This window comes from Astyanax mexicanus, chromosome 8 (genome assembly GCF_023375975.1).
Source record: "Astyanax mexicanus isolate ESR-SI-001 chromosome 8, AstMex3_surface, whole genome shotgun sequence".
Lineage (NCBI taxonomy): Eukaryota > Metazoa > Chordata > Actinopteri > Characiformes > Acestrorhamphidae > Astyanax > Astyanax mexicanus.
In genome coordinates this window covers 8078692-8095304 of record NC_064415.1, presented here as the reverse complement: position 1 = coordinate 8095304, position 16613 = coordinate 8078692, and the positions used below count along the sequence as shown (strand labels likewise).

The 16613-nt window shown below is 39.9% G+C and overlaps 1 protein-coding gene across 1 annotated transcript in view; it reads left to right on the top strand.

The window, feature by feature from the left end:
* Positions 1-14929, top strand: part of adcy1b (adenylate cyclase 1b) — a 173205-nt gene extending 158276 nt beyond the window's left edge. The window contains exons 15-20 of the mRNA XM_049482059.1: positions 4030-4146; positions 8718-8864; positions 8960-9058; positions 9862-9976; positions 10281-10405; positions 11554-14929. Of these exons, the coding sequence (XP_049338016.1) occupies positions 4030-4146; positions 8718-8864; positions 8960-9058; positions 9862-9976; positions 10281-10405; positions 11554-11922 (972 nt within the window). The 3' untranslated portion in view covers positions 11923-14929. The remainder of the gene's footprint in view (positions 1-4029; positions 4147-8717; positions 8865-8959; positions 9059-9861; positions 9977-10280; positions 10406-11553) is intronic.
* The last annotated feature ends 1684 nt before the right edge of the window (positions 14930-16613 follow it).

Sequence of the window (16613 nt, the reverse complement as noted above, 5' to 3'; positions counted from 1 at the left end):
GAGACGGGCCTTTCTCAGCTTCCGGAGGAAGTAGAGATGCTGCTGGGCTTTCTTGGCTGTAGAGCTGGTGTTCAGGGTCCAGGTGAGGTTATCTGCTAAGTGGACACCAAGGAACTTGGTGCTCTTAACAATCTCCACAGAGGACCCGTCGATGTTGATTTCCTTTGTCTTGTCCACATTCAGGTGAAGGTTGTTGACTGTACACCAGTCTGTCAGCCGCTGCACCTTCTCTCTGTATGCTGACTCGTCGCCTTTGGTGATGAGACCCAGCACGGTTGTATCATCGGCGAACTTGATAAAGCTGTTAGAACTGTGTTTTGCAGCACAGTCATGAGTCAGCAGGGTGAACAGCAGAGGACTCAGGACACTGCCCTGGGGGGCCCCCGTGTTCAGTGTGATGGTGCTGGAGGTGCTGCCCCCGAACCGGACTGACTGGGGTCTCCCTGTCAGAAAGTCCAGGATCCAGTTGCAGAGGGGGGTGTTGAGGCCGAGCGAGCTTAGCTTCCTGATGAGGTTCTGTGGGATGATGGTGTTGAATGCTGAACTGAAGTCTATAAACAGCATTCTGACGTAAGTGTCCTTCTTCTCCAGGTGGGTGAGGGAGAGATGAAGGGTGGTGGTGATGGCATCGTCCGTGGAGCGATTGGGACGATACGCAAACTGCAGGGGGTCCAGTGAAGAGGGCAGTTGTGTCTTGATGTTCCTCATGACTAGCCTCTCGAAGCACTTCATGATGATGGGTGTAAGTGCAACGGGACGGTAGTCATTGAGGCAGGACACTGTGGACTTCTTCGGCATGGGGACGATGGTGGTGGACTTGAGGCACGTTGGGACAGTGGCGCTGCACAGGGAGATGTTGAAGATGTCCGTGAGAACATCTGTCATCTGGTCTGCGCACTCCCTGAGCACTCTGCCGGGGATGTTGTCTGGTCCTGCAGCTTTTCGTGGGTTGACTCTGCGCAGAGTGTTCCTCACATCCACTGCAGTCAGGCACAACACCTGCTCGTCCGGCTTGGGCATGGTCTTTCTCGCCATCGTGTTGTTTTGTGCCTCAAACCGTGCATAAAAGTTGTTTAGGGCATCAGGGAGGGAGGCATCACGTTCACAGGAGGGTGGCATTGTCCTGTAGTTGGTGATTGCCTGGATGCCCTGCCACATGCGCCGCGCGTCACCCGTGTCCTTGAAGTGGCTGTGGATTCTCTGGGCGTGTGCGCGCTTTGCCACTCTGATAGCTCTTGACAGGTCGGCTCTCGCGGGTCGCGGGTCCTCAGCAGCGCACGTACCTCAGCAGTCATCCAAGGCTTCTGGTTTGGGCGTGTAGTGATGGTCTTGGAGACAGTGACATCATCAATACACTTGCTGATGTAGCCAGTGACTGATGCTGCATACTCCTCCAAATCAACAGAATCGCCTTCAGTAGCAGCCTCCCTAAACATGTCCCATGCAGTGCACTCAAAACAGTCCTGAAGGGCAGAGATGGAGCCTGCCGGCCAGGTTTTCACCGGCTTCTGAACTGGTCTGGAGCGTCTGATGAGTGGTGTGTATGTTGGTGTCAGCCAAACACACGTGATCCGAGAAAGCGAGGTGGGGGCGGGGCTCCGCCCGGTACGCGCTGGGGATGTTTGTGTAAACAAGATCCAGCACGCTCGCTCCTCTCGTTGCAAAGTCCACATGTTGATGGAATTTAGGGAGCACTGACTTGAGATTTGCGTGGTTGAAATCTCCAGCGATAATAAACAGTTCGTCTGGGTGTTTGTTTTGCAGATCGCTGATAGTCCGATAGAGTTCACACAGAGCCTCTTTAGCATTAGCACCAATGCTAGCGCTGGGTGGAATGTAGACAGCAGCTATTAGCACGGCGGAGAACTCCCGTACTAAATAAAAAGGTCTGCACTTGACTATCAGGAACTCCACCAATGTGGACTCCAAGAAATGTATGACTTTCTAGATTTTTAGAGATTGAGACATGAAGGAGCTGCTAGTTGTGGTGTAGGGCTGACCTCTAGTGTTTAAAAAGGGAAAATACTCACATATTTATCTCTATTACTGAAAACTCTTCAGTAATGATCAATGGTGTAAAAAAAAGTATCTCCATTCATTACTCTGTAGGTAGAAGTATAGATACTAGATTTTAATAAAATACTTCTGTAGAAATTGAAGTATCAACTCTTTAGATTTTTACTCTTTAATTGAAAGTGTTTAAAAAAGTACTGCTTTCAAAACTACTTAAAGTATAAAAGTAAAAGTAATGTAAGGAGACAAAATAAAGCCATTAAGAACAAAAGCTTAGGCCACGCCCACAGAGTCCTATAGTGCACTAACCCCGCCCCCCTCCCCAAAACACATTTTTCTAAAAGCCATCATGAATATAATGTTCTATTATTAAAATATTTACATTATATTTTGCACTCGGCTGTTCCCTGTTTCAGCTGCATACATGCTTGTGTATGTAAATGAATGTATTTTAGTAGAATGTAAATATATTAAAGATATTAAAGTTTAGTTGGACTGGAGTTTATCTGGAGTTCTCTTGAGTCTCTGCACGGATCATCTTCATACTAGACTACATACGTCTGCTATGTTCTTGCTGGAGTGCTGGAGTGTGTGTGGGGGGGGGGGTGTACATGTGTGATGGATCAGAGTATAAACCAATAGGGAGTCAGAATGGTATATGTTTATACTTCTCTACATCCAATCACAATCAGATTCACAGATGGAGAGATTTATCTGGGTAGGGGTTTTATTGAACGATGAGAAGCCGGAATAAAAACGAGCTGAAATGAAATAGGAGTAACGAGGCTGTTTTTTAATAAAATGTAAGGAGGAGAAAGTTCAGATAATTGTGTTAGGACTTTAGAGTTTGAGTTGCATCAGTATGGATACAATTTTTGGTGATTAGCTCGGCTGTTAGCCACTGGAACTGGGTTATAGCTTCTGTGATGCTGGAAAAGATGAAACCGAAACTTCAGGTGAAGCTTTGATCTTTAGTGCACGAGCCACAGTTTAGGAGCATGAACTGTTCAGTTGCATCTTGGAAATAGATCACATTGAAAAGGTAGTGTGAACAGCCTAAACGAATCACATTTTGTGAGAACATTTGGACCACTAGTTTTACCAGCTATTTGACAAATATGTAAATAGGTGTTTTATTAGTATAGAGCTTTGGATTTAAATTTTGAATGGATTTTGTATTTAAATTTGTTGTTATTTCTTTAACTTGAATTGGCCCAGTGTTGGTGTGGTTTAATCCCTACTTCTGTATTGAAGCTCTTCTAATATTACTAATCTATTTTGAGTTGCATCAGTATGGAAAGTATTTTTGGTGATTAGCTCGGCTGTCAGCCACTGGAACTGTGTTAGAGCTTCTTTGATGCTGGAAAAGATGAAACCGAAACTTCATGTGAAGCTTTGAGCTTTGGATTTTAATTTTTAATGGATTTTGTATTTAAATTTGATGTTATTTCTTTAACTTTAATTGGCCCAGTGTTGGTGTTGTTTAATTCCTACTTCTGTATTGAAGCTCTTTTAATATTACTAATCTATTTTGAGTTGCTTCTGTGATGCTGGAAAAGATGAAACCGAAACTTCATGTGAAGCTTTGAGCTTTGGATTTTAATTTTGAATGGATTTTGTATTTAAATTTGTTGTTCAATGTGTAAATATTGTGTGAAATATATAGTGAGAAATAGTTAATAGATTTTTCATTTATTTATTTTAGAGCCTTTTTAGAACTTTTTAGTACAGAACAGAACCAAATAAAGGCACTAAGAGCAGCAAAGGAGCAGAACATTTTGATAATTGGGTGAAAATGTAAGAAGTAATTTAAAAATAATAATAATAAGTACTCCATTAAAGTATAGATAATCAACATTTCTTCTTAAATAAGATAATGAAGTATTTCTACTACATTACTTGACATTTCTGGTAATTATGTTATTTATTTAACTTCCTCAACTGGAATGAAGCTCTTTTTATCTTATTAAGCTCTTAATATTACAAATTTTTTTTATTTTTAATGTGTGTGTGTAGGCGGAGGAGGAGAGGGACGGCATGGAGAAAGTAAAGCTGGATAACCGGAGGATCCTCTTCAACCTGCTCCCTGTACACGTGGCCCAGCACTTCCTAATGTCCAACCCCAGGAACATGGTGAGACGGCCACATGGCTTTACAGACCAGCAGATGACCAGGGTCAGAGTCCTACTCAATAACTGACAGTTCTACTCCTGATGTAAGAAAGGCACCTGTGAGAAACAGTAGCGGAAACACTGGAGAACAGATGCTAGAAACAATGCGTCTGGATTAAAACTATTACTTTCAGTGGTGGATGAAGCTAAAGGTGTTTAAGAACTCAAGCAGCACTGCTGCTGCATCTGATCCACTCACTGTACCAGCAGCACAACCCACACTAACACCTCATACACCACCATCACCATGCTAATCAGTGCTAATCACTGCAGTGCTGAGAATAAATAACCCACCATCTAAAAAAAAATAAAAAATAAATAAATAATAATAATAATAATAATAATAATAATAATAATAATAATAATAATAATAATAATATCTGCTCTGTTGGGGTTTTCTCTCCTGTTGAGTTCTGAATATTGAAGAACTGGGTAAAAGAAGGATAATAATTAGTGTTATATTCAAGACCACTAGAACCAAGACTTATTGGTAGTCGAGTCTGAGTCATAAAACATTAAAGAATATTCTCTATTTATCAAAATTATGCTTAATCTGTGTCTCTTCTAAGATTTAATTTAATTCAAGTTTTATTGTCATTCAGCACCACATCAAAGATGCATCAAGTAACAGACAAAGACACAATACAAGGACAGCTAATGTTAGCTAGCTCATTGCTAAGGTTAGCTAGCTCATTGCTAATGTTAGCTAGCTCATTGCTAAGGTTAGCTAGCTCATTGCTAAGGTTAGCTAGCTTGTCGCTAGCTTTAGTTTTCTACCCAGTAACATTAGTATCTTAGCTAACTTAGCTAAGGTTAGCTAGCTCATCATTAATGGTAGTTCTCTCTCTGGTAACAGTTAGCTCGTCGCTAAGGTTAGTTATCTCCCCGGTAACATTAGTATGTTATCTAGCTCGCTGCTAACATTAGTAAGTTAAATAACTAACGTTAAGATTAAAACATTACTCAAATATTCACTATTCACTGTATACCTGTAACTCTACCTCTTCACTACTTTACTTTAACTGATGCTCTCAAACACTTTATTAAGAGGCAAGAAATTCAAGTAATTAACTCTTGATGAGTTCAGCACAGCTGTTAACTGAAAGCCTGAATTCCAGGTGACTCTACTTCATAAAACTGACTGAGAAAATCCAGCAGAGATGTGCAAAACTGATCGTCTAAGCAAGACGAGCTGCTATGAAGAATCTAAAATTATTATTTCATTAAAATAATTACTAAATAATTCAACATGTTCCATTATGCACACATGAATTTAAAGCAATGGCAGGGTTTTCATAATGCAGTGAAGTTAAAAGTAATATATTTCAGTGTAAAATGTAGAGGAGTTCATATAAAAAGTTACCCAGATTGAAAAATGCTTTAGTAAAGTTTTTATTTTTACTTTATTACTGTCCACCACTGGAAAATCTAACACACTTTTATCACCATAACCAAATCAAAACAGCTTTTCCTTCTGATACCTGCAAATATTGTAGAACAAACAGCTAAATTTCTTGGGAAAAACAAGCAGGAGCTACATTATCACCTTTACAGCACTGCAGAAACACCTCAGTCTGTGGGGAGGCAGTTCTACCCCCAGCTCTTTAACATCAGCTCAAAATAAAACCTCTCCCTGCTGAGCTGAGCAGGAGCTAACTGCATTTACTAGCGCTTTAATATACAGTGACGTGAAAAAGTATTTGCCCCCTATAGATTCCTTTTTTCTTTTTTTGCTTTTTTTGTCATAATATTTTTTAAGAACTGCAATATAAGACAAAGTTTTTATTTTAGGCCTCCAATACCTTCATTTAGTTTTTTTAATTTTTTAAGCCATTAAGAGGTGGACTTTGTGTTTGTGTGCTTTGGGTCATTGTCCTGCTGCAGAACCCAAGTACACCTGAGCTTGAGGTCACGAACAGATGTACGGATTGTCTGGTAAACAGCAGAACTTCTGCTTCAATCTATTACAGCAAGTTGTCCAGATCCTGAAGCAGCAAAGCAGCTCCAGATCATCACACACACACTACCACCACCATGTTTTACATTCAGTTTGACGCACACCTTCCAAAAAGTTCCAATTTTGTCGCTACAGTCCATAGAATATTTACCCAAAGTTCTGGAGATCATCAAGATGTTAGTTGGTAAATGTGAGATGGGTGGTTGTGTTGTTTTTGGTCAGCAGTGTTTTTATCTTGAATTCTCCCATGGAGACCATTTTCACCCAGTCTCTTTTTATTCCTATTATTGAATCATTAACACTGATCTTAACTGAGGCTTTAAGTGAGACCTGCAGTTCTTTAAATGTTGTTCTGGGTTCTTTTTTTTGGGACCTCCTGGATGAGTTGTTCATGCCCTTTTAGAGTAATTTCGGATGGTCGGCCGGTCACTCCTGGGAAGGTTCACCAGTGTTCCATGTTTTCTCCATTAGTGAATAATAGTGTGTCACTGCGGTTCTCTGGAATCCCAAAGCTTTAGAATTTGAGAATTTGTAACATGTTCCAGACTGATAGATGATCAATGACTTTGTATTCTCATCTGTTGTTGAGTTTCTTCAGATTGTGATATAATAATGTGCTGCTTTTTGAGATCTTTTATCTGCTTTATGTTGTCAGACAGGTTAAAAAACAAAAGAAATCAGCAAGGGGGCAAAATACATTTTCACGCCACTGTATCTGTGCTGTTCTGAGTATTTTACTCCAATATATAGATTCAAGTATTGGGACACCTGCTGATTCATTGTTTCTTCTGAAATCGAGGGAATTAAAAGAAGATTATGCGGTAACGCTTTATAACCCACGTTTTAGAGGGTAAGTTCCCTTTACTTACAGTTTAACTTCTCTGGATGAACCAGTACATTCAATATACTTACCGGGTCCTACAGGTACTTTAACTGTAGGTATAAATTAAGTACAACCAGGAACAATAGTGTAATAACTAGGTACCTTTCTGAAACTTACCTTATACTTTCCCAACACTTATGGTGTAACTGTTCTCTATGAATCAGTTCATATAAAATACTTATGGTACTGGTCCTACTTGTATGTACAAAAAAAGCACACGAGAACCTGCAATTTCCCTAAACCTGTGGTGCAATTTTCATATAAAATAATATATAATAATTTTCCCCTTTGCAGTGATGAAGGCTTCATTCCAGTCACACTTCAGGGAACTATTATTCTAATAATTTTATGAGTTTGAAAAAGAAGATGAGAATTTAATTTATGCTTTTAAAACTGTCAAGAGAGAAGCAGCTAAAAGCAGTCAGGGTGGAGTAGAGTAGAAAGAAAACATAGTTTTTAATGTCAAGACTAAAATACAATAATATTTAGATATCTTCCATAACACAGTCAGGAATGCTGAGATTTTAAAGAAAATATATTCATTAATACACAGAAACTACAAGGTTTTATATTAATGGTTAATAATCATTAATCTCACTGGTTTTTTAAATGTTCTTACTCTCTAATTACACAGTACTTACCCAGAAAGTACTCAGAAAGTACAGGAAGTGGGCTGTATTATGTAATGTACAGTGTTTTGCCATTCTTACTCTGTAAGTACACAGTACTTACCCTCTAAAACGCGGGCTGTATTATAAAGCGTTACCGATTATGCTACTTTTGTTGCATCAACTCTCAAATCTACTATCCAGATTTGATTTCACTCAGTGACAAGAAGTCCTCAAATTGCTTAGATGACAGCTTTATGACGTAACTGAATTCAGGCTTTCAGTTAACAGCTGTGCACTTTACTTACCCAAATAAACAGTTTTCAGTTGAGAAATTTGTTGTAATTTGTGAAGTCCAGTGCTCGTTTTTATCCAGTGCACTTTATAGTCTGTAAAACGCAGTGATATCTGTGAATGAGCAAGTGTCCCAATATATTTGTTAAGGAAATTTACTTTTTATATGCCTAAATATTGTTTTCTAAGTGTACAAACACTGTTTACCAGGTGCCTTTGATAGAACACTGTAGTCTCGCTAGGAGAAAACATGCTAGATTGCATATCATGCATATCATGCAATGATATCTATGGTTTTATTATTTTTTTAAAATGCTGTAATCATGTGATTTTGGTAAGCAAATGTACACTACCTAGAATTAGACTGATATGCCAAAAGTCATGGGATAGCAGTATGCAGTGAACTGATCTTAAGATGTTACCTCGGGTGGATTCCCAGGTCTGTATATGTCGTGAGGTGTTATCTTGTGAGTGAGGCTAATATTACCACCCACTGTGGACAGAGCAGTGGGTGGTAATGATGGTGAGCGGCGATGTCTGGCTATTATTGTCCATGTAAACGTACTGTACATCCAACTTTAGCATTAGTCTCACATTCACATTTAATGCAGAATACCCCCCCACCCGCCACACACACACACATATATCTCTCAAATCAGTGTAAATTAGCTGCCATTGCACATGCCAAATGTCACGGGACATGCCAAAAGTCACGGGACCCGGGACAGGAGCCTTTTCCACAGTTTCTCCTCCACCCACATTCAAACTACACACGCTGCTTTGATTTGCAGGATCTCTATTACCAGTCCTACGCCCAGGTCGGGGTGCTGTTCGCATCCATTCCCAACTTCAACGACTTCTACATCGAGCTGGACGGAAACAACATGGGCGTGGAGTGCCTGCGTCTTCTCAACGAGATCATCGCTGACTTCGATGAGGTCAGCATGCTTCTTCTAAACCAGCCAATCACAGAGCTTACCTGCAGATGTCTGGATCTTCCCATGATCAACACATGCTGTGTTTATTTCCACAGCTCATGGATAAGGAATGCTACAAAGACATTGAGAAGATCAAAACCATTGGCAGCACCTACATGGCAGCTGTGGGACTGGTGCCCACTGTTGGCACTAAGGTAAGTGCTTTTTTGCTTGGGGTAAAGCTGAGTATTCTGTATTTTAAATACAGTTTCCATACTGCGAGTTGCCATGTTAAAACAAGCTACATGGGATGAACTGCTAGCTGATATTCCCCTGGGTTACCAGAACATTCAGGGTTCCTCAGTCTAGTGCCGTCCGACGGCATTTATGTAAAACTCCTTAGACCAAATATTTAAAATCTTAGCTTACTGTAAATAAACGGAAGCACTTTACTCATTCAAATAAACAGTTTTCAGGAGAGAAATCTGTGTAGATTACCATGAAAACACGTGCTCCACTGACTGAATACAACCTAGACAGACATCATCAGTCAGATGTTCATTGCTATCTTGACAGTGAATTGTCAACATTCTCAGTTCTGATACGTCAGCTCACAGATGCCTTGTGCTGATCAACATCACCCTAGGAGTGAAGAGGGGAAAGAGCGCCATCTACTGTACTCACCCAGAGAGAGCAAGACCAATTGTGCTCTCTCAGGGCTCCAGCAGCTGATGGCCAGCTTTTGTGTGTTTCCGTGTACTTTAACTGCTGTTACGATAGCAAAGACACAGTGACACAGTGTCTAATGTTGAAGCTCAATTTTAACCCAGTATGAAACTTAGATTTCAAGCAAAATTCAATGTTTGAACAATGCTGAGTTTGAACGCCAGCCAGACTTTCATTTTGATCTAATATTCTGTAAAATAAATAAAATAACTAACTAAATAAATAAATAAATAATGGACATGTAGCTTATCCAGTGCCTGCAGGATGCTAATCCATGCTCTTGTGTTTGCAGGCTAAGAAGTCTGCAGCATCTCATCTGAGCACGATAGCAGATTTTGCTATTGAAATGTTCGACGTTCTTGATGAAATCAACTACCAGTCGTACAATGATTTTGTGCTGAGAGTGGGTACGTATTTTCTATTTTGAGACGGCCTTTCACAGCAAGTTTGATGTATATATTTTTGTATATATACTATATTAAAGAGCCAGTGTCTTTCTGTAGGAAAGGTTGTATGTCATTAATTCCATAGAGAATAAAAAAGCTGATTATTACTTTAAATAGGTTTACCTGCAGCCAGCATTAGATGACTTTTTAGATGATTTTTTTTTATATTATAATAAAATAAATAAGATAAGGCAATTTTTTTTAATTTATAGACTGAATACATGTCCGGCAGAATTTGACGTGAAATTTATATTTACCTCGGCAGGTATTAATGTGGGCCCTGTGGTGGCCGGAGTCATTGGGGCCAGGAGGCCTCAGTATGATATCTGGGGGAACACGGTGAACGTGGCCAGCCGCATGGACAGCACAGGGGTCCCGGGAAAGATCCAGGTACAGGGATCTTCTCTATAGCAACACCACAGCAACCTCCAAAAATACCACAGCAGTCAAAACATACTTTATACCTGCAACAGTCTAGAAACACCATAAGAACCACCACAGTTACCAATGCAATCACTTAGCAAACCAGAGATATATATATCGTACTAAACCGCACAAGTACTTGGTATACCCTAGCAACCATTTGGAAAATTAGGAGACATCTCACCAGTCACTTGGAAACACATACCAACTGCCCGATAACCACTAAGCAACACTCTAGCAACCACTTGGAAAAGCCTAGCAACCACCTAGCAACAACTTGGAAAAGTGATGCAGCTTCCTAGCAACAACTTAGCAACACCCTAGCAACCAATTGGAAAAGGGAAACAGCTACCTAATACCACCAAGTGACACTTAAGCAACCAATTGTAACAGTGCAGCAACCACCTAGCAACAATGTAGCAACTACTTAGCAACCAATTGGAAAAGTAAAAGAACTGCCTAACAACCACCAAGCAAAGCATTAGCAACCACTTGGAAAGCATAGCAACCATGTTGCAACAACTTAGCAACACTCTAGCAATAACCTGGAAGAGTGCAGCAACAACATAGCAACAACTTAGCAACACCACAGCAATCAATTGGAAAAGTGAACCAACTACCTGGCAACCATCAAGCAACACTTTAGCAACTAATTGGAAATGTGCAGCAACCACCTAGCTACAACTTAGCAACACCCTAGCAGCCAATTGAAGAAGTGAACAACTACCTAGCAACCACCAAGCAACACTTTAGCAACTAATTGGACATGTGCAGCAACCACCTAGCTACAACTTAGCAACACCCTAGCAGCCAATTGAAAAAGTGTAGCAACCCCCTAGCAACAACTTAGCAACTACCAAGCAGCCAATTGGAAAAGAGAAACAACTACCGAACACCATCAAGCAACACATTAGCAACCACTTGGAAAGCATAGTATCAACCTAAAAAAACAACCACGTAGGAACAGCTGTCTAGCAACAACAAATTTGCAACACCCTAGCAACCACCTAAAAAGGTTTATTCCATATTATATTTAAATATCTGACTGCTTGCTCTCTGATCTACCAGTGGACACACCCTCATTTCTGCTTTTGCTCACCGTGATCTCCCCACAGGTGACGGAGGACGTGAACCGTCTGCTGCAGAACGACTACGACCTGGTGTGCCGGGGGAACGTGAGCGTGAAGGGCAAAGGTCAGATGCTGACCTACTTCCTAGAGGGCAAGTCTCAGGGGGCGGGTCAGCGAGCCCCCCAGTTCTCAGCCAGCATGGAGCGGCGGGTGTTCGCGGTGGGTCGCACCAGCAGCGTCCTCACCAAGACCGCCAGCACCTCGTCCGCCGCCTCGGGACTGGCCGCCAGGGTCGGGGTCAGCAGCGCCCAGCTTGGGAACAACTCCACCACGCCCGCCAAGAGGACCACCACCTACGTCCCCGTGGTGGGGGAGGAGGACGAGGCGGACACGGAGGAGGAAGGGGAGGTGTAGGGTCTGGAGCGAGCTCTGCTCTGCAGGGAGCAGGCCAAAGTCAGTATGAGGTGCCAAACTGGCCTAAAGTGGAGCTGTAAGGAAATTTGGAGCTGGTTCGGCTCTGCCGTGAAATAAATCGTTTTATGAGGAGGGTGAAGTACCACCATCTGCATTGCTTCATGCAATGCAGATTAGGCTACTATTGCAGTTTGACCAATCAGGTAGGTGCGTCATCAGTATGGACCAAGCCAAATGGACCAAAAGGCTTGAGATTGGTGCACCAAACAAGCCTGAAGTGAGCAGAAACTCAGTGACTCTACATGGTGACACTTTTTGATTTCCGTTTTTGGCAAGCTGGAAACGACCACCTTAAAAAAAACAGGAAGGATACAAAAAAAATTTGGGACGCTAGTATGGTGCACCAAATGGTTCAAAAAGAAAAAAAAGCTACAGTCTCATGTTCAATCTCTTCAGGGTAAGGCATGCTCTGGAATTTACCGTATAATAAAAGTCTCAAATACTGGAAGAAGGGCAAAGAAATGAGAATGGCTAGATGGAATTTTGTCTTCCCTTTCTAATCGTTCATATTTAGCTCATGGTGAAAAAACTAAAAACCAGCAGAACATCAGAAGGGTTGAGCTGAAGACAGCAGGCGAGTTTTTTTAGTTTTTTGAGCCTAAAAACATGCAGGAAACTTCAGGATTCAAGAGTTTAAGAAGCATCAAGAGCTTTAAAACCTTCAAGAGCTTCACGTCAAAAATGTATCATTATCAACAAGACAAGACTGGACTTTTTATGTATCATATGCCAAGATTATCCCATTGTAAATACTTAGATGTTCTTATTCTTCTTCTTCTTATTATTATTATTATTATTATTATTATTAAATTTGTGTACTAACTTTTTGTATACTATTATACAGTGAGTTTGAGTGCAGTTCGAGTGTATGTATGCATGTATGTATGTGTGTGAAAATGCTGCACCGTGTAATGAAATTAGCACAAAAGGACATATCACGCACCTCCATGACACTTTGTCGTTTTATCTGAAAAAACAAAAAGCAATTTACTGAGCGATATATATATATATATATAAAGGCTTGTTTTTTTGGGTTGTTACTATTATAGATGTTACTTTTCTGAAAGCTGTGTAGCTTCTGTATCTACTGCATTGACTTTTTTATCAATCAGGACTTTTTTTTTCTTTCGAGCTGCTGCTGTAGTTTCTTTCTTTCTTTTTTTTTTTTTACTTTTTTCAGGTTAAAGGTTTAGTCTGCGACCGTGGCACTGCACTGGTGACTTCTTTTGTAAATTTAATATATACATATATATATGCTGTTGACATGTGGAAACTTTCTTCTTATCAGGGCACTTCTATTAGAAATAGAAGACTTTTACGAATGGCCTCAAACTACTGTAAGTAGATGCCTGTAGATGCAACTATAAAGACTCGAAAGACGTTGGGCAACCGTGAGTACATTATATATGTATGTCCGAGTGGCACAGATCCAGTAGCACCAATGTAGGAGGAAATACTACTACTAGACGTTCACTAGAGGGTGCTAAACTTAAGCTGCTGCTGTTGGTTGGTAATAGGGCTGCACGATATTGGGAAAAAAATGCATTGGAAATGTTCTTTTTAAGGCAATAAACAGGGGTTGGACAATGAAACTGAAACCTGGTTTTAGACCACAATAATTTATTGTGGTGACGGACAGTTCTGGTGGAAACAGGAGAGTTGAGGTGCACATTTTTTTATTGCATCCACAGTTAATCCTGTTGGATGTGATCCTTCTTGGTGGTATGCTGACATTTCCCTGGATACCGTGGCCCTTGATGCATCACAAAGACTTGCTGTCTTGGTCACAGATGCTCCAGCAAGACGTGCACCAAAAATTTGTCCTCTTTTGAACTCTGGTGTGTCACCCATAATGTTGTGTGCATTGCAATATTTAGAGCAGAACTGTGCTCTTACCCTGCTAATTGAACCTTCACACTCTTACTGCTCTTACTGGTGCAATGTGCAATTAATGACGATTGGCCACCAGGCTGCTCCAATTTAGCCATGAAACCTCCCACACTAAAATGACAGGTGTTTCAGTTTCATTGTCCAACCCCTGTATATCATGATATTAAACAATGCAGAGCCCATGACGTCACCAGATCAAGAGCTGAGTCAGAGCCGAGCTCTCAAAACCAGAGGAAATCAGCAAAACAACACTTATCTGCCTTTTAATCAGGCATTAAAATGGCTTTTTTAAAGGCAAATATGAGCGTTTTTCTGGAATTAGAAATTAAAAGCGTGAATTCAGCTGTAACTGGAAATATCTGCACCGCAAAACTTGCACAACTGTGCTGGACTGAGGTGCACAGCTTTCGACACGTGCCCACGTTTACAAGCACGTGCCCAACCATGTGGATAGAGGCCATGCGTGTGGTTACCTCGTGTTAGCTCCTCACACTTCCCTTCACACTTCTGAGGCAGCAGCAGCCTGTCAATCACACAGTCACAGAGACCGCGCTGTGTATCTACAGTACTTCTTGTGTCAATTGGAATCAAAACATTGCAACATGACGTGTTTGATTGATTTAATTGCCTTTAGTGAAAATGCACGTCCTTCGATGTGACTGTTGCGCATGTGCACATCACGATGACGATGCTATAACGATATATATCGTGCAGCCCTATGTTGTTAAAGCTGGTTTTCTGCTAATGCTAAAGGAAACAGTGCAGTTTAGTGTGTATTCACATTTGATTCAGCTCATTCAAAGGATTCAAACGATTCAATGAAAAATCGAACTAAGACATGTCTGGAGTTTAAATTTTGGCTGTTGCTTCTTAAATACACTTAAAAATACACTTTTCTTTAGTTATTCTTTCCGGTATAATAGTATGCTACTTTGCTTGGGGCCTATTTACCACCCAGGGCCTATTTACAAAGGGCTTGTTACATTTACATTCAATGCAAGAGAGCCCATATACATACAGCTCTGGAAAAAATTAAGGGATCACTTCAGTTTCTCTCATTTTCCTATTTATAGGTTTATTTGAGTAAAATGAGTATTTTTGTTACATTCTATAAACTACAGACAACATTTTTCCCAAATTCCAACTACAAAAATTGTAATTTAGAGCATTTATTTGCAGAAAATGAGAAGAAATGAGAGAAATGACTGAAATAACAAAAAAAAGACATCACTCCATCCCAGTTTCTCCTACAGGAAGTTGGCCTACTGTGATTGGTTGCCGTTGTTTGGCTCTGCTTATTGTTTTTCTCTATCGTTTGCTTTGGGCTGAGACCTCAGTGACGTCAGGTGTGGCAGGCTGTGTGATTGGTGGAGGTCGGAGGGGATGAGGGCAAAGGGGATATTCACTGACTCCGAGGGCAACGACCCCCCCACAGTGGGGGGGTTATTCTAACACACACACACACACACACACACACACACTGCAAACATTTCTCACCAGAGTACTGTAATACAAACACCTACATTAGCACTAGCAGTGACGGCTACGTACGGCACGTGAGCTCTTATTTACTTTACTGGAGAAAACACCTCTCCTTATATGGAAGCTCATTCCTGTAACCCAGATGACCTAGAATTATAGAATTAATCCCAATTAAGAGTCACCTGGAATCCAGGCTTTCAGTTAACAGCTGTGCTGAACTCATCAAGTTCAAGTTAATTACTTGAATTTTTTGGAAAAAAAAAAAAAAAAAAAACTTTAAGTAATGAAGGTCAATCAATCAATACACCGCAAAGACCATAAAAAAATGATATGATGGAACTGGCTCTTATCAGGTTAGGTGTTAGGTATGTATGCATGTATACACATCACCATTTTCAATAGTACAAGTCATAGTGAGTCTGTTAATCATAGAAAGCTATTAATCATCATATTTTGTATGTGATTATTCCAAAATAGTCATTATTTTGTCATAGTACTTATTACATCTTATTCATCCATTATATGCCATTGTTTCAACATAGTAAGTCATTATTCCACCATAAAAAGTCATTATTCTGATGTAAAAAGTCATTATTCTGATGTAAAAAGTAATTATTACATCAAAAAAGTAATTATTTCATCCAAAAAAGTCATAATTCCGTCTTAGAGAGTCATTATTTTATCATGAAAAGTCATTATTCTGATGTAAAAAGTCATTATTCCATCATAGAAAGTCATTATTACATCCTATAAAGGCATTTATCCATCATAAAGTCATTATTCCATAATAGAAAGTCATTATTCTGATGTAAAAAGTACATATTATATAATAAAAGGCATTATTCTAAAGTAAAAAGTCATTATTTCATCATAAAAAGCCATAATTCCATCATAAAAAGTATTTTATCTATCGTAAAACGTCATTATTCTATCATTAAACTCGTTATTCCATTTTAAAAGTCATTATCACACCATAAATGGCATTATTCCATTATAGAAAGTGATTATTTAATCCAAAAAAGTCCTAATTCCATAATAGAAAGTCATTATTTTGATGTAAAAAGTCAATATTCCATCACAGAAAGTCATTATTACATCCTAAAAAGTCATTTATCCATCAAAAACGTCATTATTCCATCCTGGCAAGTAATTATTATGATGTAAATGTCATTGTTCCATCATAAAGTCATTATTCCATAATTGAAAGTCATTATTCTGATGTTACAAATCATTATTCCATCACAAAAAGTCTTTGTTTC